The following is a 27,045-nucleotide window of genomic DNA, read 5'->3' on the forward strand; positions in this document are numbered from 1 at the left end:
GAGCCCGAACTTGAGTATAAGAATTGGCCTGGGTCGAGAGCTCTTGCTGAGGACGAGCATCGACTTCCGCCTCGGACCGCCGAGCAGCCGCCTCAGCCTCCTCACGTGCTCGCTTTGCCTCCGCAAGCACCTCCGCCGCCCGCTTTTTCTCGAGCTCAGCCCTGGCCTCTGCATCTGCCAACTTGGCCGCTAGGTCCGACACCGCCCGCTCCGAGGCACCCAGCTTCTCCTGCGCCTCATCGAGCTCGCTCCTGGCCAGGGGCGTGGGGAACGCCCCCTTCCCCTCCCCCCCCTTTGCCTTGCCTTCCTTCTTTATCGTGGGCGCCGGCCGTGCCACGCCTGAGCGGAGCACGTCCTTGCTCGCATCCACCGCCTCAACACCAGACCGGAGGACGTCGTCAGCCTTTGGCGCCTCGAGCACGTCCTTGTTGCCGCCGCCGGCGGTGGCAAACCTGCCGTCAGCCTTGAGCCGGTGCAACTCGCGCGTGAAGTGGAGAATCTCGTCGGCCATCTCCTCGCGCTCAGACCGCAGCTCTTTCTTGTGCGTTCCCCACGCCTGTTTTGCGCGGCGAACCTCTCCCGTTGCGTGCACGAGCAGCTTCCGCTGCGAGGTTGTCAGCCTCCCGCTGGAGACGAGCGCGTCCATACTTCCGACGGTGGTTGCATCCCACGCCGACAGGGCAGCGCGCACCTCCTCAACCACGCCTTCGTCGGCAATCACGACACCATCACCACCGCTCGGCCGGCGGAAGACCGCCTTGGCCTCAGCGGGTGCCGTGCCGGCCGGCTGCACGCTTCTCGCCAGAGCCACAAGCCGATGTGACCTCTCTCTCAAGTCCTCGTACGATTTCGCGAGGTCTCGATTTGCCGCGGGCGGCGGCTGGGCGGTGGCGGCGATTCGGTCTGGCGGTGGGGTTGCTTCAAGCACAGTAGCGCTAGGACGCGGCACGGCGGCGGGCTCGGGGAGAGCTGCAGCATGCCCCTCGCCGAGGGAGCGGAGCACGCTCACGGCCGACACAGAACATGTCAGCCTCCCCATCTCTGTGCCGCGCCCATCGATGACTTGCAGGGGCTCGTCTTTTAGGTCGGCGCCCCGATCGAGCAGCTCATCCAGAGAGCAACGAGCCGCGCCCAGCTCGTGCGACTCGCCACTCGCCTCGTCCAGGGCGAGCAGCGCGAACAGGATATCTGCATCTCCATTGCGCGCCTCGATGGCCTCGCGCAGCGCATTGCCCAGCGGTGAGCCTGCAGCGGCGTGGTACCGCCGTGCATGGCCAATGTCGGCAACGACCGGCTCATCCGGTCCTGGCCCGGCAATCGCAGAGGCGGGCGGTGAGACGAACGGCTCCTCTGGCCCAGGCATGTCAATCTCTATCTGCACGCGCTGGAACCCCGCGGGGAGGGCACGACTGAGCTTGAGCGAGCCGAGCTCGACCGTCAGAGCCGCTGCCGTTGCCTGCGGTATTGGGCTTGCGCTGCTGCCGCCGGCTGCCCGTGGCCGTGCTCCCGTGGGCCTGCTCCGCCTGAGCCTCTTGAGCAGGGTCATGTGGCAGCGAGCTGAAACGGTCCGCCAGGGACGGACGAGACACGTACGCAGAACGACGGACAGCGCACAATCAAACGGTATTATCTCCCGTGACTCTCACCTGCGGGTGTCAATACCCTGTCAGCAGTCGCAGCACCTCAACAGACCTAAACCTCCGGGTTTGTTCAAAGAAAAAGAAAGAAAACAGACAACCCAAGGATTGTGACACTGAATTAAGACATACCACCCAAATTGATTAGAAGAAAAGATTTTTGAGAACAAAATATTTTCCTGGTTAGTCTATGAGAGGATGAGGTGCGAGGCCTCGAGGCCCTTCACAGCGGCAAACGACATAGAGAATCGTGCGTCCTCGCGCAACACGGACGTCCGCATGGAGGCACGTCAAAGCGCCGAGGCTGCTTATAGCGCGCCCTTGTCGCCTCTGACGGTGGACGACGCCGCCTCCGATGTCTCGTCCACCGCCCTGAGTGCCTGGGTGCAGGGCGAGGCTGGCCGGAACCTTGTGGCCATCCTGACCTCCTCCCTCAAGATTATTGCGCGAGCGCTCGAGACTCAGCTGTGTAGGGACGTCGCCGCGTCGGGGCTGAGGCAGGGCGCGGCTGTTGTGCAGTCTGATGCGGTGCAGAAGCTAGTTGCAAAGTCGCTTGAGCTGGCGGCGGATCAGTTGCAAAAGGAAGAAACGGGACAGCTCCTCGCCGTTACGGTCCGAGGTGTCTCTAGTTGCGCTAGCTACTCCGCCCTCCCTGCACTGCTCATCTCCCAATCTCCCAAACCGTCTGCGCAAGGAGTGGTGGCGACTGCGGAGAATGAGTCGGTGGGGAGGGCAGCCGAGACAGCAGCAGCGGCCCTCGAGCGGCCGGTTCGCATCGGCAAACCTCGCGGCTTTGCTGCTGGGGCGCAGAGAGGCCTCCTGCACCCGCTTTCGGGTCTGCCTTTAGGCTCTACGCTCGTGCGGCTAGCCGTGGAGAGCGAGCGGCTCAATGAGGCTGTGGGTGGGGTAATTCAGCTGGCAGAGAGGACCGAGGCACACCCGGCTGTGCAGGTATACGACAACAAAAGCACACCGCAGCCCTGGCGGACGCCGAACAGTGTGCCGGCGTGGACCGCAGGCGGTGCTAAATAGCCAAGCGGTCGAGGTCTCGAAAAGCTTGGCCAAGCGAACATTGCAAAGCGAGACGGTTCAGGTCGTTAGCGGTTGGGAGCACTGCCCACGGCGGTGACGCGGTCTCCTGACCTCTTTATACACCCGTCTCCAGGCGCTGGGGCACAAGGGCAAGGACATCGTCGAGCGGGCCGTGCAGAGCGAGACGCTGCAGAGCGCAGTGCTGAGCGGGATCGACCTCGCTGCGCGGGCGATCCAGAGCGACGCTGCAAAGAGCCTCACATCAATGGGCCTCTCGCTGGCTGCCGCCTCATCTCGATACTCTCGTTGGCGATGCCCTAGGCTATACCTCACAATTTGGCCTCGCTTCGTAGGCGCGATCTGGCTTCTCGACCGTCGCATACGCGGCCTCTACCCTCTCCAACGCCAGGCAGCAGCTCGCCGCCGAGGAGGATATTCCGTCTCGGAGAGCCCTGCTCTCGGCGAGGCTGAGGGAGGCGGCCGACAGCGTGACCAGCCAAAACGATGAGCTCGAGGGGGTCTGCCCCTCGCCGCCACGAGCCGACGACGGCGGCGCCTCCTCTGCAGAAAGCGGTGACTTGGACCCAGAGGCAATTTTGGAGAGCAGCGCTGCCGCGCGCCGCCACCTTGTTGACGATTGGCTGCGGCAGGACGCGACAATCGAGAGCCAGCGCGAGCGGTTGCGGTCGCTTGAGGAGTACGTGGCGACGCTCGAGGCTGCGCTGCAGCCCTTTGCAGAGACGCGTACGAGCACTCAAAGTTTGGACGCCTGAGGCGCCCCGGATGGATCACAAGAGCTGAGAGGTCTCCAGGAGAAGTGTGGTAAGTTAACCACTTTGGTGAGACTGAGAGCGGAGAGGGTGGACAGTGACTGTATAGCGTGAAAGAGAGACGATATCTCTCTCGGAGACGAAGCGCTAACGAGACTTAACCGCCTCGCAGTCGCATATCGCTTATCTACGGGTTTCCACGCACGTGTGTGTCGGCTATATGGAGCTTCACATCATATCACCGTTTATACACCGACTGTTGTCATTTGCCTCTAGATCTGTAGCTCCCATTCCAGGGGAACGCGACCCACACAAAGCACAAAAGTTAGGCATACTCGCACATAATGTGGGTAAACGAAAAAAGTAGCGCGCAATTCGTCTACGTACGGCTTAGTGAGTGGTTGGGGTGGCCTCAGGCATCCCCAAGGGAGCCTCTGCGGTGCCACATAAGCAGCTTAGTGATTGTCGAGACTTAAAGTGTTTCGTTTGAAGAAACGCAAACCGGACAGACGGTACCGCTATGGTCACCAGTAAACGAAAATTCGACTTTGAGAGATCATATCTCAAAAAGCCGGGAGATAGCATCGCATTATTGTTGCATATTATGCCACATAAGGTCAAACTTGACCCCAGAAGCATCAAGAACCCGATGCTCCGGCTCGACTGTGCCGGCACACTGCCTCCTCGCGCACGCTGCTAGCAGGCCGTTGCGGCCCGTGGTGCACCAGAGAGAGAGGTCGACGCGTTGCCCCCGCCGGCGACCCCGCCCGGCTCAGGCCAGCCAGAAGGTGTGTGGTGACGGCACCGTGGCAGGAGTGCGGAGAAGAGCTCGCCGAACGCGAGCAGCAGATGGCCAAAGTGTGCCAGCGCGAGAGCCTCGCGAGCGGGCGCAGAAGGAGCTCGCCGTGACACGATGCCGGGCGGTGGTGGTGCTCTGGCGACTGTGCACAGTGGGCAAAGTCAGGCTGCAACAGGGCAGCACGTTGGTAGTGCCCTGCTGCAGCCTGGCCTGACATGCACAGGGCGAACAGAGGCGGTACTATCGTCCGGCGCTCGTCACCGAATCTGGGCCAACTTCGACCGCCGCCACAGCTCGCCACGAGCACGCAGCGACAAAATGTTGACTGTATGGAAGTCGAGGCTGGTCCATAGGAAGAGGCTGCCGTGCGAGCCGGCAGCAGGCTGGCTCGTCGTGGACTGCCGCGGCGACTTTTTTCGGTGTCTTTCTTGATAGTACCGAATACGGTACTTTCGTTTACCCACATTCTGCGAGTACGGCACAGTGTCCCCCGCCATGTGTCGCCGTTTGTCGGGGCACGCTATCTCCTGTGCAGAGTCAGGGCAAGTGGGGGCGGGGCGGACACAGCCCGCAGGAAGCACTGTGTGGAACGCGCTTGCGGATGCGCGCCCCAAAATGTCCGCCTCAAAAGGCCTCGTTCTCGCCCCTTTCCTGTACGCGTGGGTCTCAGAGGACGAATGCGCACCGGACCTTCGAGGACATCAAAGTCGGCTGCGCCCTACGGCCATCCAGCCGGCTCTCGAGTGTCGCAGCGCGACGCGCTTCACCCCTCGACTCCGCGCTGCGAGTCGATCTGGAGACGACGCTCGGCCACCGCCAACTCCACCCTGACGCGTCGCACATGCGCCGAGTGTCCCCCCCGAGGGTGTCCTTGTATAGTATGCTTGGTTGCGAGTTAAAAAAAGCCCGTTCCGCACCCGCACCCAGCACCAGTACACATGCCGTTCTGGTGCCCCTCGGCTGGCCAGAGGACGACTCACAATGCAAAATCGGAAAGACGTCACGAGGGGCCGTATAAACGGTACCGCAGCGGCCCGGGACACTAACAGTGAATTGCTGCCACTCGCCCGGCCTCCTCCCCCTCGGGGTCGCCCGGAAAGTGGGCTTGCGCACCGGCGCCCCCCCCAGCACGCCGACCCGAGGTGTACCCTCCGGCCACCTGGGAGGGGAGCGTTCTCCCTTTTTGGCCCATTGGCTTCATCATGATGGATACGGAGGTGGCCAGCCCTTGGTTGTGCACCTGCGGCGCGAAGAGGAGGTGATCTCGGCGGACGACGGCCGTGCCAAGAGCGGGTGCAGCGCGGAAGAGGGTGCGCAGCGCGTCGCGGCCGCGCGCTTGGGAGCCGGGGGGATGGCCGGAGGGGGTGGGACGCCTGCATGTCCTCGAAGCTCCCACCCGCATACGCAAGCCGAGCCGCGAACGGCGGGGAGGGAGTTTTGGAGGGTCAGCCAAGGACGCGCATGGCGAGTGACAAATAGAGGCGACTTCGCTCTACACCGGTTTGCCATCGTGAGCGTGCTCCTGGGATTTCTCTGCCCAGTCCGGGGGTGCGTCGAACCTTCCATCACCCTGGGAACGTCCGGGTGTTGGAAGTAAAGATATATTACTTTTTGTAGCTCCCATTCCTTCATTGTCCATACAAAAATATACGGCGCTCCTCTCGCTCCCCACACGCACACAGATGTGCAGAAATAAAGGGACTCGCTCCGGGACACGGGGCAGAGACCCTGGCCGGCTGCAACCCGCATCGTCGTGCTCCCCCCCCCCCCCCCAAAACCCCCCCCACCCCATCCCTGAACCAGGCGCCGCGGAGTGCCCCGGGCCACAGACCCGACCACGCCCCCCGAGCTACTCCTTGCTCTGCGTGATAGCCTCATTCAGCAGCCCCGCCTCCTCCAACGTCCTGCCCAGCTCGCCCAGCCTCTTCGGCGGGAAGCCTATCCACGGCAGCGGGTGGCGTGAAGAGGCGCTGTCCACACACCCAGTCCGCGCAAGCGGCGGAGGCGGGACACCGGCGCGCAGGCTGAAGGCGACGCCGGGCGTCAGGCTGGCGATGTGCGCGTGGAGCGCCTCCAGCGTGTGGGACTTGTTTGCGCGGACCGTCGTGCGAGACCCGTCCGCCAGCCGCACCTGCAGCGTGGTGGTCGGCGAGTCCTCCACGACGACTAACGGCGAGCCCTCCGACGCCGCCGCCGCCGCCGCCGCCGCCGCCGCCGCGCCGTCCTCGGCCGCAGGCGCCGCGGCCCCGAGCGCTCGCCCCTCTCCGCTGAAGGCGACGATGCGAGGCGGCGCCGCCGCGACCGCCTCCGGCGCGCGCGCCATCCGGCGCGCGGCCTCGGCCGGGAAGGGCGCGGGTCGCATGTCGCCCAGCGCGATATCGACCGGCCGAGGCAGAGGGGCGCCGCTCGACAGGTCGAACTCGCGCAGCTCGACGGGAGGCACGCCGCGCTTCAGGTGCTCCATGAACTCCTTGTTCTCCTCGTACCGCCGCAGCTCGGGCAGCTCCGGAGGAGGCCCCGCCGCCGCCGCCGCCGCGCGCCGCGAGTCGCCGAGAGTGGCGACGCCGGTGCGGCGAGGCGCGGCGCGCTCGGCGGCGGCCGCCGCGGCGGCTGCCTCCTCCTCCGCCGTGATGTCCTCGACGGTGAAGCCGTCCGCCCAGAATAGCACGCGCACCTTCTTGGCATTGCGGCGCGTGGGCTCCACCGGAGCAGATGCTGTCGATGCCGCATCCGAGTCTGCTCCACCCAGCGTCCGTCCGGGCCGAGACCACTCCGAGCCTTGCTCGGAGCCCTCCTGCCGCGCATTGCTGAGGATGGAGCCGACGAGATCGGACTCCGGCATCGGAAGGCTCGGCGGCGCCGCCGCCTCCTCCGCCGCCTCGGTGCCATCATCTGCGCCAGCGGCTGCCTCCTCGTCAAAGTGCCTCGCCACAGCCGCGTCCAGATCGCCGTTCGCGGCGGCGAGCGCGCGGGCGGCGGTCGCAGGGTCATTCACGCCCGTGGTCTCCATGAAGGCGTGCGTAGCGTCGTCGGACATTTGTAGAAGAAGGGGGCACGTCGAGGGTGGTACTAAACAGCTGCTTCAGCTTCGCAGCGCCCCCGCCCTTGGCGGTGTGCCTGGCCTTGTTTTTCTTTTTCTCCCTCTCTCCCGAGAAAAACGGTATGGCGGGTGGAGTGCTCTCTACTGCCGCGGCGCCCCTGTCGGTTCGGAGGCGCCCGGCGGCAGCGCGCTTGGTGCCGACGTCGACCGGACGCTCTCGCGGCGCCGAGGCAACGTGTGAGAGATTTTTAGAAGCCAACAAGAAATGTGTCACACAGAGTGATTTGCGCTCGGCAGCTTGTCGACTACCAGCCGGAGCCGGAGTCGGAACCGTAGCCGAGATGGTCTTCGAGGGTGTCGAATATGTCATTCGCCTCGCTAGTGGAGCCGGTGCCGCATGAGTCGCGGTCGGAGGAGGAGTCGTCGGAGGAGCGGCCGGAGAACTCGCGCTTGTCGCGCCTGATGCGCTCTGCGCCGAAAATGGAGAACTCGCGCTTGTCGCGCCTGATGCGCTCTGCGAGGGGGCCGGGGTCGTGGTCGTCGTGCTCGAGCGTCGGGTAGGTAGCGCGCCTTGCGACCTTGTCGGCCGTGCTGCCGTCCCAGTAGAAGGTGTACCAGTCGCCGCGAGGGTAGTACCAAGCGTTGACCAACCTGTACCGTCCGAGAGCGGCCGCCTGAGCGGCCTGAGCAGCCGCCTGAGAACCCGCCTCTGCAGCGGCCGCCGCCGCCGCAGCCTTCTGCGCCGCCGCCTGTGCGGCCTTGAAGTTCTTGCCTTGTTTTGCCTTCTTCTTGGTGCCCATCGAGGTGTCATCAAGTGACTGGCTGGCCCGCCAGAGGTCGTGCTCTGGACGGCTGGGGCAGGGCGACTCACGGGGGGAGGAGGGGGACGAGGGCGGAGGCAGGCACAGCTGCTCTCCGGTGGCCTCGCGTTGGTGGCGGAACCCGATGGTTCCATCGCAGCCGCGCACTGTGCCTTAAGGGTTGTAGATTTCGAGAGGGAAACGGGCCAACGCTTCCGAGAAGGGGAGAGGAAGACTTGTGGAGCGTAAACAGTAGATGAAATCGACGACGTAGCCGCCGCCGCGCCGCCGCCCGCCCTCGTGGCCGCCATAGACGCGGCTGAGGAAGAGGTCGGCGGTGCGCCCGCTAGGCGGGCAGGCCTTGAAGAAGTTGTTCAGAGAAGTGCGAGTGTTGAGGCCGCGCGCAGCGGCCTGTATCTTGGTGATGAGGATCGTGATGATGATGGTGCCCTTGCGCAGCAGGAGCGCGCGCATCGCCCGCTGAACGCGGGTCGCTGCGGCTTCCTGTGCGAACCCCAGTCGGATGTTCCGCAGCGTGGAGGTCATTGCTGCGATGTCGTCATGCCCAGCAGCCACCCCAGCCTCGCCAAAGGCGCCAGCGAGGCTGGGCAAGCCCGGCAGCTCTGGCGAGCCAACGCGGCCGGCAGCAGGCCCACCTGGGTTCGAACTGGAGGCCAGTCGATCGCAGCCGGGCGCTGACCCGACCGAGCCAGGCGAGGAGTGTTGTGGCTCTGGTCGATTCGGTGCCTCATAAAGCGTCGGCGAGATTGAAAGTTTTTGCAGCACGAATCCGACGCGCTCCGTCTCGTCGGCGTCAGTAGGCGCCATGAGGCCGTCTGAGACCGTGGAGACGAGGCCGGGCGCAGCCGTGGCCGGCCGCGCGGCGGCGCCGGACAAGGCGAGCGAGAGCGAAGCGACCAGGATAAGGAGGACTTCTTCTTATGCCGCTTCGGTCACGTCACGCGCGCTGCGAGGTGTCTTTTGGCATGTGAGCGCTGGCAGGAAACGCCAAGAAGCTGGTCTTCGATGTCTGCGGCCGCGTGCGGGCGGGCGGGCCCGCCGGGCTGGGCGAAGCCGTCCGAGCGGGTCTTCGAGCTCGCCGCCCGCGAGGAGCCAGCATGGCTCGTCGCTCGACGGGAGCCTGCCCAGCATGCTCTCGGCACTCTGTACAGCCTCGACAAGGTGTCTGGGAAGGCCGACAGGGCCAGAGCGGACCGCCTCGGGCGCGATGGGCGCTGAATAGTACCATGACTACGAGCTCTCGATCGGGTCGCCGGCAGCGGGCTCGCGCGGCGTGCTGCTCGACGGCAGGCCGCTCCCCACCCTTTCAACAGTGTCTTTTACATCGCTTCTCTCGCTGCAACCGCCTGCGGGGGCCGGCGCCGGCCGCCTCGCTTCGCCAGCGCTGCCTACGCCTGCGACACGCGTGTCGACTCGCCGCCCGCATCGCCTGCGGCGGGCCCGCGTGGCGCGCTGCTCGTCGGGAGCGTGCTCAGCAGGCTGTGCAGCGCAGCCTGACTCACTCAGAACGCTGCTGATGCGGCGTGGGGCCGCCGGCGGCGCTGCTGCCGCGCACGCTGCGCTGTGGGCGTCACGATCGTGTCCGCGCCGCGTCGCCGATGCCACTTGCCGCTCGCGGCTGCCCTGCCCTGCCCTGCCATCGCGCAAACACACACACACACACACACACACACACACACACACACACACACACACACACACACACACACACACACACACACACACACACACACACACATGATTAATTATCGGGTAATAATTATTCATTATTAATCATCGGGCGGCGGCGCGGTGCGCTGCGGTGCGGCGGCGGGCGGCGCGAGGCGGCGGCGCGGCGAGGCAAGTGGCGACGCAGGGCGGGGCGGCGCGGCGGCGGGTGGGGTAATTACTTAATTATTAATTAATTGCCAATTAATAATCATCGGGCGGCGGGGCGGCGCGGCGGCGGGCGACGCGGAGCGGGGCGGCGCGACCATCTGCAGTTACCGGGTCTCTGATCATTGGAGAGCGGCAATGGTCGCGCCGCCCTCGACTCAAGGGGCTGCCTTCCACCCGTAGTTGCTCAGGCCGGGGGAGGGGGGGAGACCTCCTGTTCCTCGCGGAACGGGAGCAGGCCCCCCCTTGCCCGGTCTGCGATGCAGGGCGGTGGTCGTGCCATCTTCGCTTCGTACTCGAAACCACCACGCCGCAACCGTCGCCGGCGCGCGACACGTTCCCGTAGGCCGGACTGTCCTCGCCGAGAGTGTGTGTCGCCAAGGCGAGACACACTCAGGGACGGTGCCGACTCAGGGACGGTGCCGACGGGACGCGGCTCGAAGGGTGTGGCTCCGCAGCGCGGCTGGCACTCGTCGCAGAGGCCTGCAGGCCTCACCTTCGAAAAGTCGGCATGGCTCTACCCGCAACTTCTCGCTAACACGCGCGCGCACCGCCGAGCCTGCGGCGGGCGCGCTGCGGCCGCACGTCTAACTTCGTCATAGTGCCACGACGTGCGGCTAGATTTAGCCCACGCGCCTCTGCTCGCAAACACTCACCCATTGAATTGTCACTGCCCGTGAGTGCGAGATAGGGCTAGCAGTAGAGGCAGCTAGCCTTTGAGTAGGGCGTCCATAGACACCTCACAAGACCCCACACACGGTCTTGTCCGTGCCTTGCGGCCGGCGAGATTGCTAGGAGGTGGAGCAAGCCTGCTCTAGCCTCGCATGTTACTTCCTGTTGTCTGTTGTGATGTTGTGCCCTTGTTTGTTCCTTTGGCACGGTGAAGTGCTGGGGGGGGCGACAGGGAGGATGTGGCCTTGAGTTATGTGTGTACGCCAACTCAGGGTGTGTGGCAGCCAGCTGGCTGTGTGTCTTGTGAGCTTGTTTGTGTCTGTGTGTCGCTCGTGCGTGTCGTCATCATCTGTCCAGCGTCCACCCATACCGCGTTGGTGTCCGGTCCGAGCCTGGCTGTTCTTCACCTTACTACATGCCCTAGGACATTCCGATGGTTAGCAGCGAGTGTCTTCTGAGTTTCTGTGTCTGTGTGTCGATCCAGCGTGCCGTTCTCCTGTCTCGCGTTCACCTATCCCGGGTTACTATCCGCGTTACCGGCTTCTTACCACGCCGGTGTCCAGTCCGAGCCTGACTGAGACTGTCTGTTCTGTTCTTCACCTCTACAGATACAGTCAATAGATGCCCCGATGCGTTTTCTGTTGGGCCATTCCATGCCCTTGTCGTGCCAGTGTGATATTTCTTTCCCTCCCCGGACGGCGGGAGGGAGGGGAGGGGTGTCGCTCGCTCGCTTCGTTCGCTCGCTCGCTCGCCTCCACTCATTCATCTTTCTTCGGAAGCCTCCACAATGTCCTCGAGAGTGTCTTCTAAAGAGCACGCCGTTACAGTAGTCATATGCGGCTCACAATTACGAACGCACGATGGGCGGACGGACTTTGCAGATGGCTTTGGGTGTGTTTGCGGGCGGTCATTTTTCTCTGTTTCCTCATCTCTCCATCCAGCGGGCCACCTCCGCTCAGGAGGACCGAATTTGACGGAGCACGGAATGAGAACCGTTCGAAAAGGCGCCGGAGAACTTTGAAACTAAGCTGAGTCTTGGCGGGCTATTGGCACAACGATTGCACTTTAGCGAGGGCGGAGAGTAGGGGCCGGTGGGGAGCTGGGCTCCGCCACGGCGGTGCATGGCTGCTACGGTCGAGGATGCGGCTGCCGCGCTCGGCGACATCGAGGTCGCTGAGCTCCGGCCGGACGCGGCAGAGTGGTTCCCCGTCCCTGCCCCGAGCGCGGCTGCACCATCGACACCAGGAGGGAGCCCGACTGTGCAGCGGAAAAATGGGGAGACAAATGGCGGGAGAAAAATTACGATCGTGGAGCGTGGGCCGAGAGCTGCTCCGCCGGGCTACCCCGGCGGCGCCTACTTTGTCCCTGCCGGCGTGCGCTACGTCCCTCCCGGCTTTGTCGCAGCAGGCTACACCGGCGGCTACATGAACATGAACATGAGCGCGCGGCCTGCGTGGCGAGCTGTGGACGTCGGCGGCTACGGGCAGCCTCCACCATTGTATGTGGCCCCCGTCGTGCCGACCGCCTACATGGTCCGTCCTGGCTTCCGCGCACCCTGGCCGCCTGGCTGGCGCGGGCAGCAGAAGGTGTCGCCCAGAGTTGCTACAGGCCGTTCAAGCGGCTCCTCGGACGACCACGAGGCGGAGGCGGCGTGGGCTGAGGGAGAGCCGACCCCAAAGGGGCCAGGCGGCAGCGAGGAGAACGCGCGCGCATCGTACGCGCACAGCGGGCGCACAGCCCTCGAGGAGCGACCCATCTCTGCCAACCAGATCTTTTGCTCCAACCTGCCCTGGTCGGTCAACGGCAAGATGCTTAGGCAGGCCTTTGAGGTGTTCGGGGAAGTGACGGACGCCTTTGTTGCATACCACGGCCGCTCATCGCGCGGATTTGGCTACGTCACCTTCAAGGAGCCCGCCGACGCGCGTGGAGCGGTGGAGGCGATGAACATCGCTGGGTACGTGCACAGGTGGCCGAGTGGCGTCGCGACGAGTAACGGCGTTCATGGCCGCCCTCCTTCTCTCGTGTCGCCCTTGCGACGCCCAACGCCGCGAGCGTGCCCCTTTAGGCGACGAGAAGCCGCGAATCATGCGCGTCGAGCTCGCGCGGGACAGACCAAGCGACAAGCCGCGGCAGGCACGGGACTCTGCGCGGGCGCGCGCCGTTGTGTCTGGAAGCCCATCGTCGGCACACTCGATATTTTGCCGCTCGCTACACGCATCGGTGCGCGACGTGGCGAAGCTGTCCATCTTCTTCGGGCGCTTCGGCGAGGTGACCTCCGTTTCCTGCCGCGACCTCAACCTGCCGCCGGGCAGTGCGATCGTCACCTTTGCTGCGCCAGCGGCTGCGCAGTTGGCGCGCAACACCTTCGTATCGGGGCCCGAGGCCTTCGCCATCGAGGGCAGGCGGTTCAAAATTGAGGAGATGCGCGGCGCTGTCGCCGACCGACTGGTTGATCGCGCATCCCCGCAAGCCGCCAGCCCCGCCGCCGCGCCGCGCCATGCATCGGCTCCGGCGAGCCCCGCCTCACCGCCAAGCGACGCGTCTGTGCCATCAGTGCTCACGCCCGCTCTTGCCCCCGCCGCCGCTGCCCCTGAGTCCTCCTCTGCACGTGTATCCTCTGTCGCCGCTCTCGCTACCACCTCCGCCTCCGCCTCCGCCTCCGCCTCCGCCTCCGCCTCCGCTGCCGACTCCACCTCTGCCGCTCCAGCCGCCGCCAGCACAAATTTCTCCAACTCCAAATTCTCCTCGTGCTGGGGGTCATCAGCGTCCTTGCCATCGACGGCGGGGGGCAACAGCTCAAACGGCGCGCTGGACGCGAACGGGCGAGGTTCGGAAGAGGGGTGGCCTCCCGCTGCTTGGGCCGCCGCGGCAGCGTCGCCACTTATTTCGCCGCCGCCGCCAACCCTTGTGCGCGCATCGAGCGCGCCGACGGCATCTGGGGCCTCACAGAGTACGGTGCCACCGCTGGCGTTGGCGATGGCTCCGGGGGTGCCCCTGCCGACCAAGGTGGAGGCGATCCGTACCGCTTTGGCGTTGGAAAGCGGGAGAGACCTGATCTCCACCATCCGTGCTGCCAACGCGTCGATGGGGGTGTCGGCGGATGGAGGCCTACTCGCTCAGGCGCGGCCAGCACACCCAACCTCCGATCTCCCTCCGAAAACCAGCCCATCCCACGCCATCACCACCCCATCACCACCCCATCACCACCCCGCGTTTCACCACACCACCCGGCGACCAATAGGCGGACCGCTTGCTTGAGGAGCTGGCTGGGTGCCAATAGAGACTGCCAAAGTATCAAGGTATCAAGGGCTTCGCTGGGGCCAGAAGCGCAAGCAAGAGGGGCTTTGGTTGGAAGGGGGGTGTAGGGGGGTGAAGGGTGGGATGGATGGGGAAGGGGATACGTGGGAAGAGCACTGCTAGCGGTCCAAGACGACCAGAAGGCTAGCCGTTGCGTGAGCTTGGATGGGGCAGGGGGCGGGCTAGGGGCTGCTTGGAGCGGTGCACTCGGTGAGGGGAGAGGGAAGGGTGTGAGGGCAGCCGCTTGAGGGCCTCTCAGTTCCTCTCCCACCCCGCAATTTGTGTGGTGATTGGTGTCCGTGCGTTGGTTCGTAATCGCCACGCCGCGCCCAGCCTTGATCCTTGAGACAAGGCTGCGCTTTTGACTTTGAGAGCTTGCGTTCAGCCGAGTTGCCCACGGCCACGCACCCGGACACACACAAGACACAACAAAAACTCCACCGGAGTAAAATGCGCCTCTGGTGCTGGGGCGGACTCACAGAACTGTCAGCTCACTCTCGAAGACCCTGGAATTCCTTTTCTTACCAGTATGCCGCTTCACCTTGGTGCTTGGACCATATGCTTGGAGCAGAGCCCCGGCGAGGCCTCCCACTAGAAAGTGGGTCCCTAGGTTGTTCGGGCTCGTGGCTGGGTAGTATAGGGGGTGGCAAGACCCCCTACTCACGTGTGGCCCGAACCCTAGCTTTCGCGCGAGTTGGGCCCCCAAGCTGCGTTTTGGCTCGAGTTACTGATGTCCGTCCCCGCCAACAACGACGAGCCCCTTGTGCGAATCGCGGAGGATGACTTCGCCAAAGCCGTCTCGCTCCGCGCCATTCTGGCAGCCTCACTTCCCTCCATTGTTAACAACGCCGCGCAGCCGATTGCTGCGGCGTTGCAACTCGGACTCCTCGGGCACAGCGATTCGGCGGCGCAGCGAGTGGCAGTGTTCTCGGCGGTTGGAGCTGCCGTTACTTTTGTGGCCAACATATCCAACTTTGTCATCGTCGTCACCATGTCTCGGGTCGGCCATGCGCTGGGCGCAAAGCGGTGGGCCGCGCTCGGCCGCACGGTGTGGACGGTCCTCGTGTGCGCGCTCGTGATTGGCTTGCTGAGCGCCCTTGTGCTCTGGCTGGGGCGCAGGCCGCTCCTCAGCGCGCTCTCGCTCTCACGGCCGCCGCTCGACGAACTCGCCGAGTCCTACCTTCCTGTGGCGCTGCTTCGGCTGCCGCCGCTGCTGCTGCTGCGAGCTTCGAGCGCCGTGCTCGTGGGATACCAGAGAGTGAAAGCCGCGTCGCTGCTCAACTTGGCCCTGGCCTGCGCCGACACGGCCGCCTTCTACCTGCTGCTCCACTCGAGCCTCGTCCTCGCGGGCGGCGGGCTCGTCCGTCTTGCGGCAGCTGTGGAAACACGTCCAACACGTCCGGGATGCGTCCAAGATGTGCGCCGTAGGCTCGTCGCCGTCGGAGCCGCTGTGGCGGCGACGTGCGCGATCGCCGCCGCCGCAGCTGTCACCGCCGTCCTCCTCCTCCCGCCAGACGCCGCGGTCCGGGTCCTCCCTCGACGCTGCTGCAGGCGGGCGGCGGCTGCGCCAGAGGCGGAGGGCGCCCTGCCGGCCGACGCTCCTGCTGCGCCGTCCGAGTCCTCCCTCCTCTCCCTCGCGCGCGACTCGCTCAACGTGCTCCTCCGCCCCGCCCCTCCCCTCCTCCGTTCCGCCCCTCCCCTCGGCGACGGGCAGCCTCGTGTAATCTGGTGCAACCTCCGCTGCACCGCGGCAGGTGCTCGTCCGGTCGGTGCTCCTCTCGGGCTCCGTGCTCGCGCTGATGGTCGCCGTCGCGCCGCTCGGCGCCGCCACCGTCGGGGCGCACGCCGTGGTGCTGCAGCTGTGGATGGTCACTTCGTACGTCGTCGACGGCAGCTCGCGAGTCGCTGGGCGGGTGGTCGCGCCGCGCAGGACGCGTCCGTGACGCGTCCCTCGCGCCGCAGGCTTCGCCGACGTGGGGACGATGGTGGGCTCGCGGCTGCTGGGCGCGGGCGAGGAGCGTCACATGAGGCGGCTCACCGCGACGCTGCTCCTGCTCGGGCACGCGCCCTGAGGATGCGGAAGAGACGCGGGAGACGCACACTCAATGAACGAGGAACCGTGATGAAGAGACTCATTGAGGAATCGTGATTAAGCAACGCGAGAGAGCCTGCGCCCGCCCGATCTTCGCTCTCCACGCGTCGCCACCACTAGCGGCGTGCCTCATTACAATGAGTCATGGCCGTCACTCACCCTCAGGCTCGCCACTGGAGGAGTAGCGGCGTGCCTCATGGCGGCGCTGCACGACCCGCTCGTCGCCGCCTTCACTCGCGACAGCGAGACGCGCCCGCCGCTCCACACGGCGCCGCCGCCCGCGCGGAGACCCCGCCGTCCACACCCATCTCGCGAGAGCAGGCGCGCCATGCTCCACACGCCGCTGTGGACGCTGCTCTGCGCGCTGCCTCGAGGAAGAGCCGCGCTCGCCCCGCACGAGCGGCGTATCTTGACCGCCCGGCTGCGAGCAGGCGCGCTGCAGCCCGTCAACGCGCTCGTCTTTGTGTACGACGGCCTCATCTACGCGGTGCGCGCCTTTGGCTTCCTGCGCAACGCGCTCCTGCTCGGCGTCTGCTGCACGTTCGCTCCGGCGCTCGCGCTCGCAAAGTCGCTCTCCCCCTCCTCCCTCCTCGCCATCTGGGCGGCCAAGGCCGCGCTCAACTGCTGGCGCTGCGGCAGCGCCCTCCTCCTCATCCACGTCAGGCACTGGCCGCATTGGGGCGGCGGCCGCGCCCAGGCTAGCGCCCAGGCGGACGGCCCCTCGCGTGCCAGCCCCGCACACACGGACCCGCCCTCCTCCCTCCCACCCCACGCTGCTCCTCCACCGCACTGCCTCGCAGGCGAGTGGCTCGCACGCCACCGGCACGGGGCCGCTCCTCGCGCCGCAGCAGCCGCAGCAGCCGCAGGAGGAGCGGCGATCATATGGAGACCTCTTCCGCGAAGCCTCTGGCGAGTCCGAGCCGCAAGGCCGCGAGGCGGGCGGCCAAGGCGGTGGCGCGGGCGGAGAGTAGGGCGGAGGTTTGCTGAATTGTTTGCGGAGAGTATAGGGCGGAGGTTTGCTGTATTGTTTGTGTAGTCACATACAAGTCGATGCGTGAAACCCTTAGGGTACCCCTAGGGTTCTGAGGGCCGGATTTTTTTAAGACCTTTTAAGGTCCCTCGGGCCAGTTGGGGGGGGCAAACCCCAGCCCGCCCCCTAGAACCCCGGGTAAGGCCCAGGCGTGGCCTAGGGCATCAGAAGGGACCAAGAGGAGTCCAGTCTGAGCCATAGAGCCCATGTCTTTGCCCCCGAAGGTCGCGTTCAAATGCCCGGAACGGACGCTACAGTGGTGTCCGGCCGGCGCGATCACCGAGCTGTGACGCTCAGGGAAGCCGGTTGAGGTGCTAGTTTCTTTGGCCAGGGCTGGCCTACGGCCCGTGCTGGATCAGCTGAGCAAGGTTTGGGGAGAATCTTCCGGACAGATCTTCAGATAGTTTGACGGATGACCAAAAATGGGCAAAAACGGGGTGATTCTGGCACGTAGAAATACATGACCACGAGGGTGGCGGAGAGCACAATGAAGCCATTATCTAGCGCCCGAAAGCAAGCTGTTTCCATAATTGTGACGGCGGTGGCGACCATCATGTGCAAGGAGATGAGGGACACAGAGAAGCATGTCGCGGGCGGGAAGCCAGGCAGAGTCGCGCAGCAAGCGCACGCAAGGAGGGTTGCGGCCCGGCCCAGCATCCAACCACACCCTCCACAGTCTTCTTGTTGATCTCGCCGAACCCCGCAACACTGAATTCAACACGGCCGAAGAAACTGCCGACAATCTCCGCCGCCGGGTCCCCCCAGATGTGGCCCTGCCAGCAATAGCTCATGAGGAAGGACGCGTGTGCTTCCGAGATGTTCGAGTTGAGGATGAGGAGCGAACTAGACAACCACTAGGTTGATCCGCCCGACACTTCCGTCACGGACGCGAGTGCCCCTGAAGAAAATCTTGCTCAAGAGGCCTCCCGCATCGATCATGTAACACCGGGAAGTGACCTTGATGAAGCTGTAGATCATTGCCGCAGACACCCGAGCTTCCTGGTTCGGGACGAAGAAAGGGATGAAGATCGCCCAATTGAAAAGGCACCCGATTATATGACCGCTCCGCCTGTTGATGCAATCTACGATCTTGATCTTTCGCTCGCCGTGTGCGCGTATCAGTTGGTCGACAGTTTCTCGAGTCCAGCCTCCTCTGGGGGAGCGTGGATAGCACTGATATCGGCGTGGCTGAGTCCTACCATGAGGGCGATGCCACAGCAGATGTAGTAACCAACGAGCACACCATACGCAGGTTCTCGAGGCGAAGAGCACGATGCCAATATGGGACACCGCTCCAATCAACCTCGCCCTTGGCGAAGTAGACGACAACCGCGGTCAGGTACAAAAGCGAGCACACGCTGGCCACAGCAACCGCCCCCCAGACCATGGAATCCCCGGACGCACCCGTGGCAGCGGGTGGGTCTTCTCGGCAGAGGCGGACTGCTTTCCAAGTGCATGGTCATATGGTGGGGCGGTCGCCTTCTCTGAGTCTTTGCCAGCGGGCGTGTGCATCACAATCAAGACGCCCCCAACCAACACGATGACGAGGATGCGAACGGAGACGTTGGGCAAGCTTTTAAGCCTAAGTAGGGATATACCCTAAGCGCTAAGGGGCGGGAACCACCGCGGCATGGGAGAAAAGAGGTGTAACCTGTAACACTCGTGCGACAGACACCGCACTCTCTGATCCGTTCCGTGTGTCAGTTCATTAGAGTCCTCTAAAAAGTAAAATCTGTACTACAGAGTACAGTGTGTATCTGTCTCGTATATGGTATATAATATATAACGAAAGCTCTGTTCCCTTTTAGTACAGCCCCGCCTCGACCACTCGCGCGACCTGCCGCTCGAACGACGCGCAGCCGTTGAGCTCAGAGTCGAGCGCGTGGAAGGGGTTCGAGATTGTGTCGACGTAGAGCGTGTGCAGCCGTCGGAAGAGCGCGCGCATCTCCGCGTCCTTGACCTCGTCGTCGTCGACGACGGTGAGCAGCTTGGCGCGCGAGTTTGTCACGTAGCCGTACACGCGGTAGTCCTCGATTGGGTACAGCAGCCCCAGGTAAGGGTCGAGCTTCCCGCCGCCTGCCGCCGCCGTGCGCTGGCTCGCCAGCTTCTCCTCGACGTGATCGAGCGCCGCGTGGACGATGAAGTGGAAGCGCAGCGTGTCGGGTGCCGCCTCGCCACCGCCCGCCGCGCCAAACGTGCGCAGGTAGAGCGGGTTGTTCTGGAAGGGGGCGCGAGGGCTCGGTGCTGTGGGATCGGTGCTGTGTGTCAGTGCTGTGGCCGGCGGCGACGTGAGTGCGCGCCTCACGGCCCAGCACGGCCACCGCGGCGACGGTCATGCCGGCTCCGCCCACCAGCGGTTGAGCGACCGACCGGCAGACCTTCAGGGTAGGCTGGCCCCGTCCGGGGAAGGAGATCCAGTGTCGACGAGTGTACGAACGAGGGCTCGCAAGCAAGCTTCGCCGCCAAAAGAAAGCGAGTAGCACCTGGAGCACTTATAGCCGCGCATCTAATTCTTTTTGCATGAAAATCGGCGGCTTCGCATCCTCCATGAGCTCGAGCTGCTTCTTCGACGGCAACCGCGTGGAGTACACACGGCTGAAAAAGCCTGTCAAGCGCGAGGCAAAGGTCACCTTCGTTCCCGCCGGCGCTGCGCCGCCGTCGCACGTGCGGCGGCGGCGAAAGCAGGACCGAAACGTACTCCACCTCTCGTTTTCGAGCGATGGCGGCAAGAAGCGGGAGCGGTGGACGCGCGTGTCTCGGCTGCTGAAGCGTCAGGTCAATGTGCTCGAGGGGTCGGGCCTCAAGCCCGGCGTGGGCAACTACAGCGAGGACGAGGATGCGGCGATCAAGCGGCGGAGGACGGGAGGCGAGGCGTGGGGCAGCATCGCACGCTCGCTGGGACGCGGCGTGAACGCGGTCACAAACCGAGGCCAGCGGCTGATGAATCCAAAGCTCGCGCCGATGGGCCAAGGGCAGGCTGGCGTGCCGCATGACAAGAGCATCAACTGGGTGGACGAAGTCACCAGCGCGATGCAGCGGCTGCCCAACCAGCAGGGCACCGCTCACGATGTGATCGCCGTGCTGAAGGAGATGGGGCACGTGTTGGACGAGAGCCTTCTGCCGGGCTCAAGTAAAACCAGAGTCTTCGGTCTTGTCGGCGGCGTGCTGTCCAAATCAAGGACCCCGCAGTTTGCAACACTCCAGCGCCCCGCTCGCTTGGGCCAGTCCGGCACGGTGGTCAAGGTCACGCATGGCGGACAAGGTCACACGGCGTCGGTGCAGTTCGAGGACGGCGCAGTCGAGGCGTTCAGCATCGGCAGCCTCGCACTGGCCGCCTCGCCTGCTGCGCGCAAGATCGCAGCCGGCGCCTCCGTGACGGTCACGACGGAGGAGGGAGGAGTTGTGAAGGTGAATGCCGGCCCGCGCAACATTACCTGCACGGTCTACAAGTACAGGCCGGAGCTGACCCCGGTCAAGGCCGTCAAGTCGCCGGCGAAGCCCAAGAGGCTCAACGCCAAGGAGAGGAAGAAAGGCTTAGATGGCGTAGCGCAGAAGAACGGATAAGCTCGTTGCACGTGTTAAAATCCTATCTTGAATTTTTCTGCGCTCGGGCCCACAGACAGACCGTTTTACCATGGGTTTCTTTTTCTCCAGAAACCCGCTCGAAAACTGTTCTTCTCCGCGATGTCTGCCCCGCGGCGCCGCTCGCGCCACCTCGCCGCTACCACCTCCACGCCCTCGCCCGGCACGCCGCCGCCTCGCAACGCCTCCTCTCTCAGGCAATTTCTGCAGGGCGAGCTCTACGGGCATCTCGAGGCGCTGAAGCTCGACGCACGCGGCTGGAGCGCGCCCCTCACCGCCGCAGTCGATGTGCTCGAGTGTGACTGGCGGCAGCTCGAGCAGCAGCCGTCTGAGACCGCAGCCGAGGTTGGTCGTCTGGTCCGAGAGGTGCAGCGTGCGCTCGAGCGGGCGGCGGGCGGCGCGGGCCGTAACCAGGAGGCGCTCGTCGCTTTTTGCGAGCAGAAGCTCCTCCGCTCTCCGCACGACATGCGTGGAGAAAGCGCGCGGAGCTATGACATGCAGACGCAGCTGCGGTTGGCGCTGGTGTGCCTGCGGGGGGACGCGGCGGCGAGCAAGGCCGAGTACGCGTTGGTCAAGAAGACTGTCCAGATGCTCGGCATCAAGCTCGCTGCTGACAACGCCGGCGTCGAGGCCACGCCGAGCGATGACCCGGCCGCCGGCGTGCCGGCTTGTGCCGCAGGGTGCGACGTCGGGGCAGAGGCCCCCGTGCCGCTTCCATCGACGGCGGCCGAGTATGTGCTGCTGCTTCCGCGGCTGCTGGGCGAGCTGCTGCCGCGCGACGTCCACGCACGCCTCGAGGGGCACTTTCCGCCCTCCTCTGCGGTGTGGGGGCCCTGACACCTCCTAGACACTTCCTAGACACCTCCTAGACACTTCCTAGACACCTCCTAGACACTTCCTAGACACCTCCTAGACACCTCCTCGACACCTCCTAGACACTTCCTAGACACCTCCTAGACACCTCCTCGACACCTCCTAGACACTTCCTAGACACCTCCTAGACACCTCCTCGGCGGTGCGAGGCCCTGACGCCTCCTGCGCACTTCCGGGACCACTCGCCTCCCTCCCACCGCCTCCTCCCGCCCCCCGACAGGTGCCGCTGGCCGCGGCGGCCGCCGACGAGGCGCACGGCCGCCACGACCTCGAGGTCTCCCTCGCAGCCTCGAGAGGCGGCCGGCGGGAGGCGGACGGCGGGGGGGGCGCGGGGGGCGCGGGGGGCGCGGGAGGCGCGGGAGGCGACGGGGTCGTGCCGACCGGGGAGGGCAGCGGCGGAGGAGAAGGAGGAGAGGGGCGCGGCGGCAGCGCGGGAAGCGGGGCGGGAAGCGGCTCGGGGGGCGGCAGCCGGGCCGAGGCGGAAGGGAGGGGCAGGGGCAGGGGCGAGGCCACTGGGCAGGCTGCGCTTCCTCCTCTTCCGACGCGCCAGGCCTCGCTCTTGTGAGCCAGATCAGCAGCTGCAGCATTGCTTGTTTGCCACTCCTCGCGTGAGCGACTGCGGTAGGCTTCGCGCGAGCCGTGGCGTGCACCTCCTCCGCCGGCCAGCCGCTCCAAGAGGAGAAAGGCTTCCAACGACGAGGCGCGCGGAGGAGGTGGCCGAGCTTTGCCGGAGCTTTGCCGGAGCCGTGCCGGAGCCGTGCCGTAGGTGAACGGAGAGCTGGTCGAGCGGCGGAGAGAGAGCCGCAAGCCGCGCAGGGAGCGTGGCAGGGAGCGCGGCAGGGAGGAGAGGCGGGGCGGCGGCCTCTCTTCGCGCGGCGCCGACGGCAAGCGCGCGCGCGTCTCGTCCTCCTCCGCCGCCTCCGGCCCGGCGGCAGCAGCCGCGGCAGCGCCCGAGGCGAGGAGGCGGCGGGGCGGCACCCCTCCCCCAAAGCGGCAGAGAGGCGGCGGCGGCGTCTCCCCCGGCGCCGCTCGCTCTCCAGCCGCCGCAGCCATGCCCGCCGCCGCCGCCGCCGCCGCCGCCGCCATCGCAGCTGCGCCGCTCTCGCCCGCCCGCTCGCGGCGGAGCAGTGCCGTGGCAGCCTCGCCTGCAGCGGGTGGGCGAGGCGGCCGCGCGGGCCGCGCCAGCGGCGCCGTGCCGAGGGGCCGCGGCGCCGCCGCCAAGGGCCGCCGCGCCGCCGCGCCGCCCGCCCGCGTGCGGGGCATGTCTCCGCCCGCACTCTGCCCCAACCTCGTCCTCGCCCGCGAGACGCCGCGCGGTGCGGGCCCCGTCTCTCGGGCCGCCGGGCTCTCGCCGCCCGCCTCGCGCGGCGCCGTCGGCTGCCTAGATGCGGAAAGCAAAGACCCCGCCCCCGCTCCGGGGGCCTCCGCGCGGTTCGGTGAGGTTTCGCTGTGTTCAGCACGGGTCCACGAAGACGTGGCCGCCGGAGTCGGGGCTGCGGGCCCATCTAACGGTCGTGCCCCCTCCCCCCCGCCCCCTCCCTCCCACCTTTACGCACCCACGCTGCAGGTCTGCCCCCCCTCGGCCCCGCGCGCGCCCCTCGTTGGATCGGGCTCGGGCAGCTGCACGCGCGTCCTCGAGACGCCCGCGCTGCAGCTGCGCTCCTCGTTGCCACCGGCCCCCAACCTCAGCGCCGCCGATTCCTCTTCGGCCCCGGCGGCTGCTGGCGTGGTGCGACGGCGCGTGTCTCCACGGCAGCAACCCAAGAGGAGCGCTGGCGCCCTCCTTGCACTCATGGACTGAGAAGCGCACACATGCACATGTACATGTGCATGCACATGTCATGTGACATGAACATGAACATGAGAGACGTGATGTAGTTCAACTTCGAACTTGGGGCCCGGGAGGCCGCTCGAGCGCGGACGCCGGAGGCGCGGGGGGGGTTTCTGAGATGTGAGAATTTTCTCGTCCGTCCGCGGGGGGGGGGTCTCGTCCGTCTTGATCTTCACCGTAGTATGTAGTAAACCCCATTAGCCAACCCACAACAGTGTTTATTGGCACCGCCTGCGTGGCACCTGTCACGTCCTGTCGGTCAGTCGTCAGAGACCGCTCAGCAGAGGCGCTCGCTCGCTTTCGCGTTTGCGGTTTGGCCACACAGCGGACCGATGTCAAACTTCCCTACGGTACAACGCCGCGCATTCAGGGGCGCCCCGGCGGCCAGAGATGGAGCTTGTCTCGCGCGCCTGCCGCTGCGCAACTCCTCCTGTATGAGGCCAAGCAGCGGTTCAGGCAGCCGATCGGCCTGGCCGGCGCCGAAGAGCACGCTGCAGTGCTGCGCAATCTGCTCGGGTTCGAGCTCCGCAGCCCGCTCCTCGGCACTTCGCCTTCTGCGTGGCCACAGACTGCGCAGATCCGCTGGGGCGTGCGACTGGAGGCCGCGACCCGACGCGTTCGTGCGATCTGTGGTGCGCCAGCGCAACGTGTGCCCTCCTACCGTGACGCTCTCCATGACCGCGCCGACAGCACGCGGTTGCGAAGGCCGAGTCTTTGGGCCGCCTTTCGGCCCATATTTCTTGCCCTGCCTCTGCCGCACCGTCAAGTCCCGCCCCGCAGGCTTCGAACGCTTCCGGCTGCGCACGGGCTCCAAGTCTGTGAAGCCGAGCGAAAGGCTGCTGCCCAGGATGTCCGAAAGCCCTGTTGACGAGCTCCGCCGGACAGGTGGTGGTGCTGCTGGTGCTGGTGCTGGCGATTTCTGCGGAGCATCGCGAGGCTCCGGGGCTGTTGCCTGGATTCGCGTTTGCTGGCTAAGCGCCCGTTTCCGCTCCGTCTTCAGGTTCATCCCTCGGCTGAACCCTGCGCGCTTCGCCTCGAGATACATGACAGAGACGAGGGAACGCGGCGGAAGGATAGGCTGGAAAGCGACCCACCCTGGCTTGCACGCCAAGCGGGCGAAGCCCGTTTCGACAAAAAAAGGTTGTGCGGCTTTACCGTTTTGAGCTTTTATCTTGGCAGATTACTACGACGACACATTCCACCTTGCAGATTACTACACACACAAATCCGAGGTTGCAGTTACTACCCCCTCGCTCGTCCGTCGTGCTCGTTCGTTGTTAAAAAGAAACTTGATCTCGCGTCATCCTACTCGCTGGCCAATCCGGATTGCCTAGAGGCGCCGCGATGCACGAGAGGCGTAGAAGAGAGGCTGGCGTGTCCCGCACCGCCCGGCTGGCAGTTAGGAGCAAGGAGGGCCCGCCGGTGAGACCACTGATTTGGGTGCCGACCATAAATTCTCGCCACTGGAACGCATGCTACTTACAGCGGTCTTGTACAGTGATGCCAGCACCCCCCACAGGCAGAGCTCTGCTGGGGGGGGGGGGGGGTGGGTCGGCCATGAGCTTAGGTGTGCAGGGGGGGTACCGAGCAGTGGTGCGGCCGCTCTTAGCAGCTTGGGCGCGTGGGGAGGTCCCTCGAGGTTCTTAGGAGTGTGTGGTGAGTAGTGATCTGCAAGGTGGATTCTGTGATGAGTAGTGATCTGCAAGCTGCAAGGTGGACTGTGTGGTGTGTAGTAATCTGCAAGGTGGATTGTGTGGTGTGTAGTAATCTGCAAGGTGGAGATTGTGTGGTGTGTAGTAAATCTGCAAGGTGGATTGTGTGGTGTGTAGTCATCTGCAAGGTGGGTTGTGTGGGTGTGTAGTAATCTGCAAGGTGGATTGTGTAGTAATCTGCAAGGCAATTTGATTGACCCGCACGCGTAGTAATCTGCAAGAGAAAAGCTCAAAACGTAGTAAACTGCAAATTTTCCAAGATTTTTTGCCTTACGATCTTTCTTTGGACTTTGCGCTCTCCTTTCAACATCAGAGATTTTGCCGCCCCCCCTGGCCAGCGCCCCCGGCCTGGAGCCGCGCCACCCATCTCCCCCGGGGCATACAGGCCACACAGCTCGCTCCCCCCTCCCCGCTCGCTCTCCTCGCAACTCGCACGCGTCTGACAAACTAGCTACTAGGGATCGCGGATCGGATCCCTACTCTAGAGTGCCAGTCAGCACAGTCTATCTCCAATACTGATACTCCCACACGTACGACGTACCAGAGCGCCCAGAGGGCCAGAGCCGCTGCAGCCAAGTGACGGCCATGGGCATGGCGATGTTGGGGGGGGCCCTGCAAGCTGAACCCCTGTGCCCTGAACCGCTCTCTAGTCTCTTCTCTAGTCTCTTCTCTAGTCTTTTTTGTGTCCGCAGTACAACACATACAATGGGCCACCACTACTCCACTGGCAATGCAATCAGGCACGTCCGACAAGCGAGTATGAGCACCTATAGTACATGCTTCCCCTCCCTCTACCGCTGCCCTGCGCAGACCGCAGCACCGGGCGCCTCCCAAATGAGGGGAGCGGCACCGTGTGTTGGGTCAGGAAAGGGGGTGGAGGAGAGGAACGCGGCCCCACGAGGATACACCCCCAGGCGGGTGCTGGGGGGCCCTGTGCCGGCAGGAGGCGAGCCTCCCCGCGAGCAGCAAGGGCGTAGTGTGGGGCTCGCAGCTCAGACACAAGCGAGGCGGCAGGGGCTAGCCGAGACCCGCGCCTCGGCACACGGAAGATGGACGGGAGGGGGAGGTGGTGGTGCGCAGACGGGGTGGGGGAGGGGGGGAGGGATCGCCGCTGATAGAGGGGCGCGGCGAGGCCTCTAGGAGGGTGTCGGCGGCCATATACGGGCGGCCGCCGCCCGGTCCCTCAGCCGTGGCGGGCCTGCGGGGAGGAGGAGTGAGGCGGGTGAGGAGCGGTGGGGGGAGAGGTGCGGCCGCGAGGTGCGGTGCGGGCCTGGAAGGAGGTCAGGAAGCTGACGAGCGCGGCGACCGACTCGTCGCTCACGCCGTTATAGAGCGAGGCGCGCAGCCCGCCTGTCGGGGTAGGGTTAGGGTCAGGGTCAGGGTCAGGGTCAGGGTTAGGGCAGCCCGCCTGTCGGGGCCACGGCTCACGCGCCGTCGGTGCGCTGGCCGGGGCACGCGACGTGAGTGGCGGGGTGGCCGGTGGTGGGGCGGGGCACGGGAGAGGTGGCGGTGGCGGTGTGTGTGTGCGCGTGTTTGGGGGTGGAGAGCAGCGGCGTGGGCAGGGTGGGCGGCAGCTCGCCCGCGAGGGGGTGCCCGCGGAGGTGGGTGAAGCCGGCGGCCTCGGCCTCGGCCAGAAAGGTTTGCTCGAGGGCGGCGAGCTCCTCGGGCGAGCGCGCGCCCGGGGCGAGTGTGAACGGGACCGACATGCGCGACCGCGACGACGGCTCGACGCTGTTTTGGTAGAAGCCGCGCGAGGAGTCGATGACCTCGTACAGCCAGCCGGAGCGGAGGGCGGCGCGGCGCTCCGCGGTGGCGACGCCGCCAGCCTCGCGGAGGTGCTCGAGGACGAGCCCGACCATGTAGAGGGAGAAGGTTGGCGGCGTCAGGTAGAGGTTCGGGATGGGCGAGGTTGACGCCATCGCCGAGTAGGACATCGCCGACGGGCAGAGCGGGTGCGGGGAGCCTGGGGGGGGGGGGGGGGG

General features: G+C 65.4%; 7 protein-coding genes across 7 annotated transcripts in view; 2 read left to right on the top strand and 5 right to left on the bottom strand.

Moving 5' to 3' along the window:
- Nucleotides 1–6,087: 6,087 nt before the first annotated feature.
- On the bottom strand, nt 6,088–7,275 carry EMIHUDRAFT_234983 (hypothetical protein; the record flags this gene model as incomplete). Its single annotated transcript, XM_005780591.1, has 4 exons — nt 6,088–6,176; nt 6,252–6,369; nt 6,622–6,732; nt 6,913–7,275. 4 exons carry the CDS (start codon nt 7,273–7,275, stop codon nt 6,088–6,090), a joined length of 681 nt encoding a protein of 226 aa, XP_005780648.1.
- Nucleotides 7,276–7,583: 308 nt separating this feature from the next.
- EMIHUDRAFT_234984 (hypothetical protein) lies at nt 7,584–8,906 on the bottom strand (the record flags this gene model as incomplete). Its single annotated transcript, XM_005780592.1, has 2 exons — nt 7,584–7,961; nt 8,394–8,906. 2 exons carry the CDS (start codon nt 8,904–8,906, stop codon nt 7,584–7,586), a joined length of 891 nt encoding a protein of 296 aa, XP_005780649.1.
- Nucleotides 8,907–12,406: 3,500 nt separating this feature from the next.
- Nucleotides 12,407–12,613, top strand: EMIHUDRAFT_58751 (hypothetical protein; the record flags this gene model as incomplete). The annotated part of the gene is made up of 1 exon (XM_005780593.1): nt 12,407–12,613. A coding segment is annotated over one exon (207 nt), but the record flags the coding sequence as incomplete, so codon positions are not given.
- Nucleotides 12,614–14,671: 2,058 nt separating this feature from the next.
- Nucleotides 14,672–17,095, top strand: EMIHUDRAFT_442977 (hypothetical protein; the record flags this gene model as incomplete). Its single annotated transcript, XM_005780594.1, has 8 exons — nt 14,672–15,299; nt 15,372–15,597; nt 15,698–15,833; nt 15,906–16,002; nt 16,201–16,284; nt 16,357–16,394; nt 16,467–16,760; nt 16,836–17,095. Coding segments are annotated over 8 exons (1,739 nt in total), but the record flags the coding sequence as incomplete, so codon positions are not given.
- Nucleotides 17,096–18,947: 1,852 nt separating this feature from the next.
- On the bottom strand, nt 18,948–19,286 carry EMIHUDRAFT_58777 (hypothetical protein; the record flags this gene model as incomplete). Its single annotated transcript, XM_005780595.1, has 1 exon — nt 18,948–19,286. A coding segment is annotated over one exon (339 nt), but the record flags the coding sequence as incomplete, so codon positions are not given.
- A 4,232-nt stretch (nt 19,287–23,518) lies between these two features.
- On the bottom strand, nt 23,519–24,406 carry EMIHUDRAFT_366261 (hypothetical protein; the record flags this gene model as incomplete). Its single annotated transcript, XM_005780596.1, has 2 exons — nt 23,758–24,406; nt 23,519–23,693 (listed from the first exon to the last, which is right to left on the bottom strand). A coding segment is annotated over exon 1 (581 nt), but the record flags the coding sequence as incomplete, so codon positions are not given.
- A 2,081-nt stretch (nt 24,407–26,487) lies between these two features.
- The window catches only part of EMIHUDRAFT_114260 (hypothetical protein), a gene marked incomplete at both ends in the record, with an annotated part of 2,593 nt that continues 2,035 nt past the window's right edge, over nt 26,488–27,045 (bottom strand). The window contains one exon of the mRNA XM_005780597.1: nt 26,488–27,026. Coding sequence (XP_005780654.1) covers nt 26,488–27,026 — 539 coding nt within the window. The remainder of the gene's footprint in view (nt 27,027–27,045) is intronic.

This window comes from Emiliania huxleyi (assembly GCF_000372725.1).
Source record: "Emiliania huxleyi CCMP1516 chromosome Unknown EMIHUscaffold_211, whole genome shotgun sequence".
NCBI lineage: Eukaryota > Haptophyta > Isochrysidales > Noelaerhabdaceae > Emiliania > Emiliania huxleyi.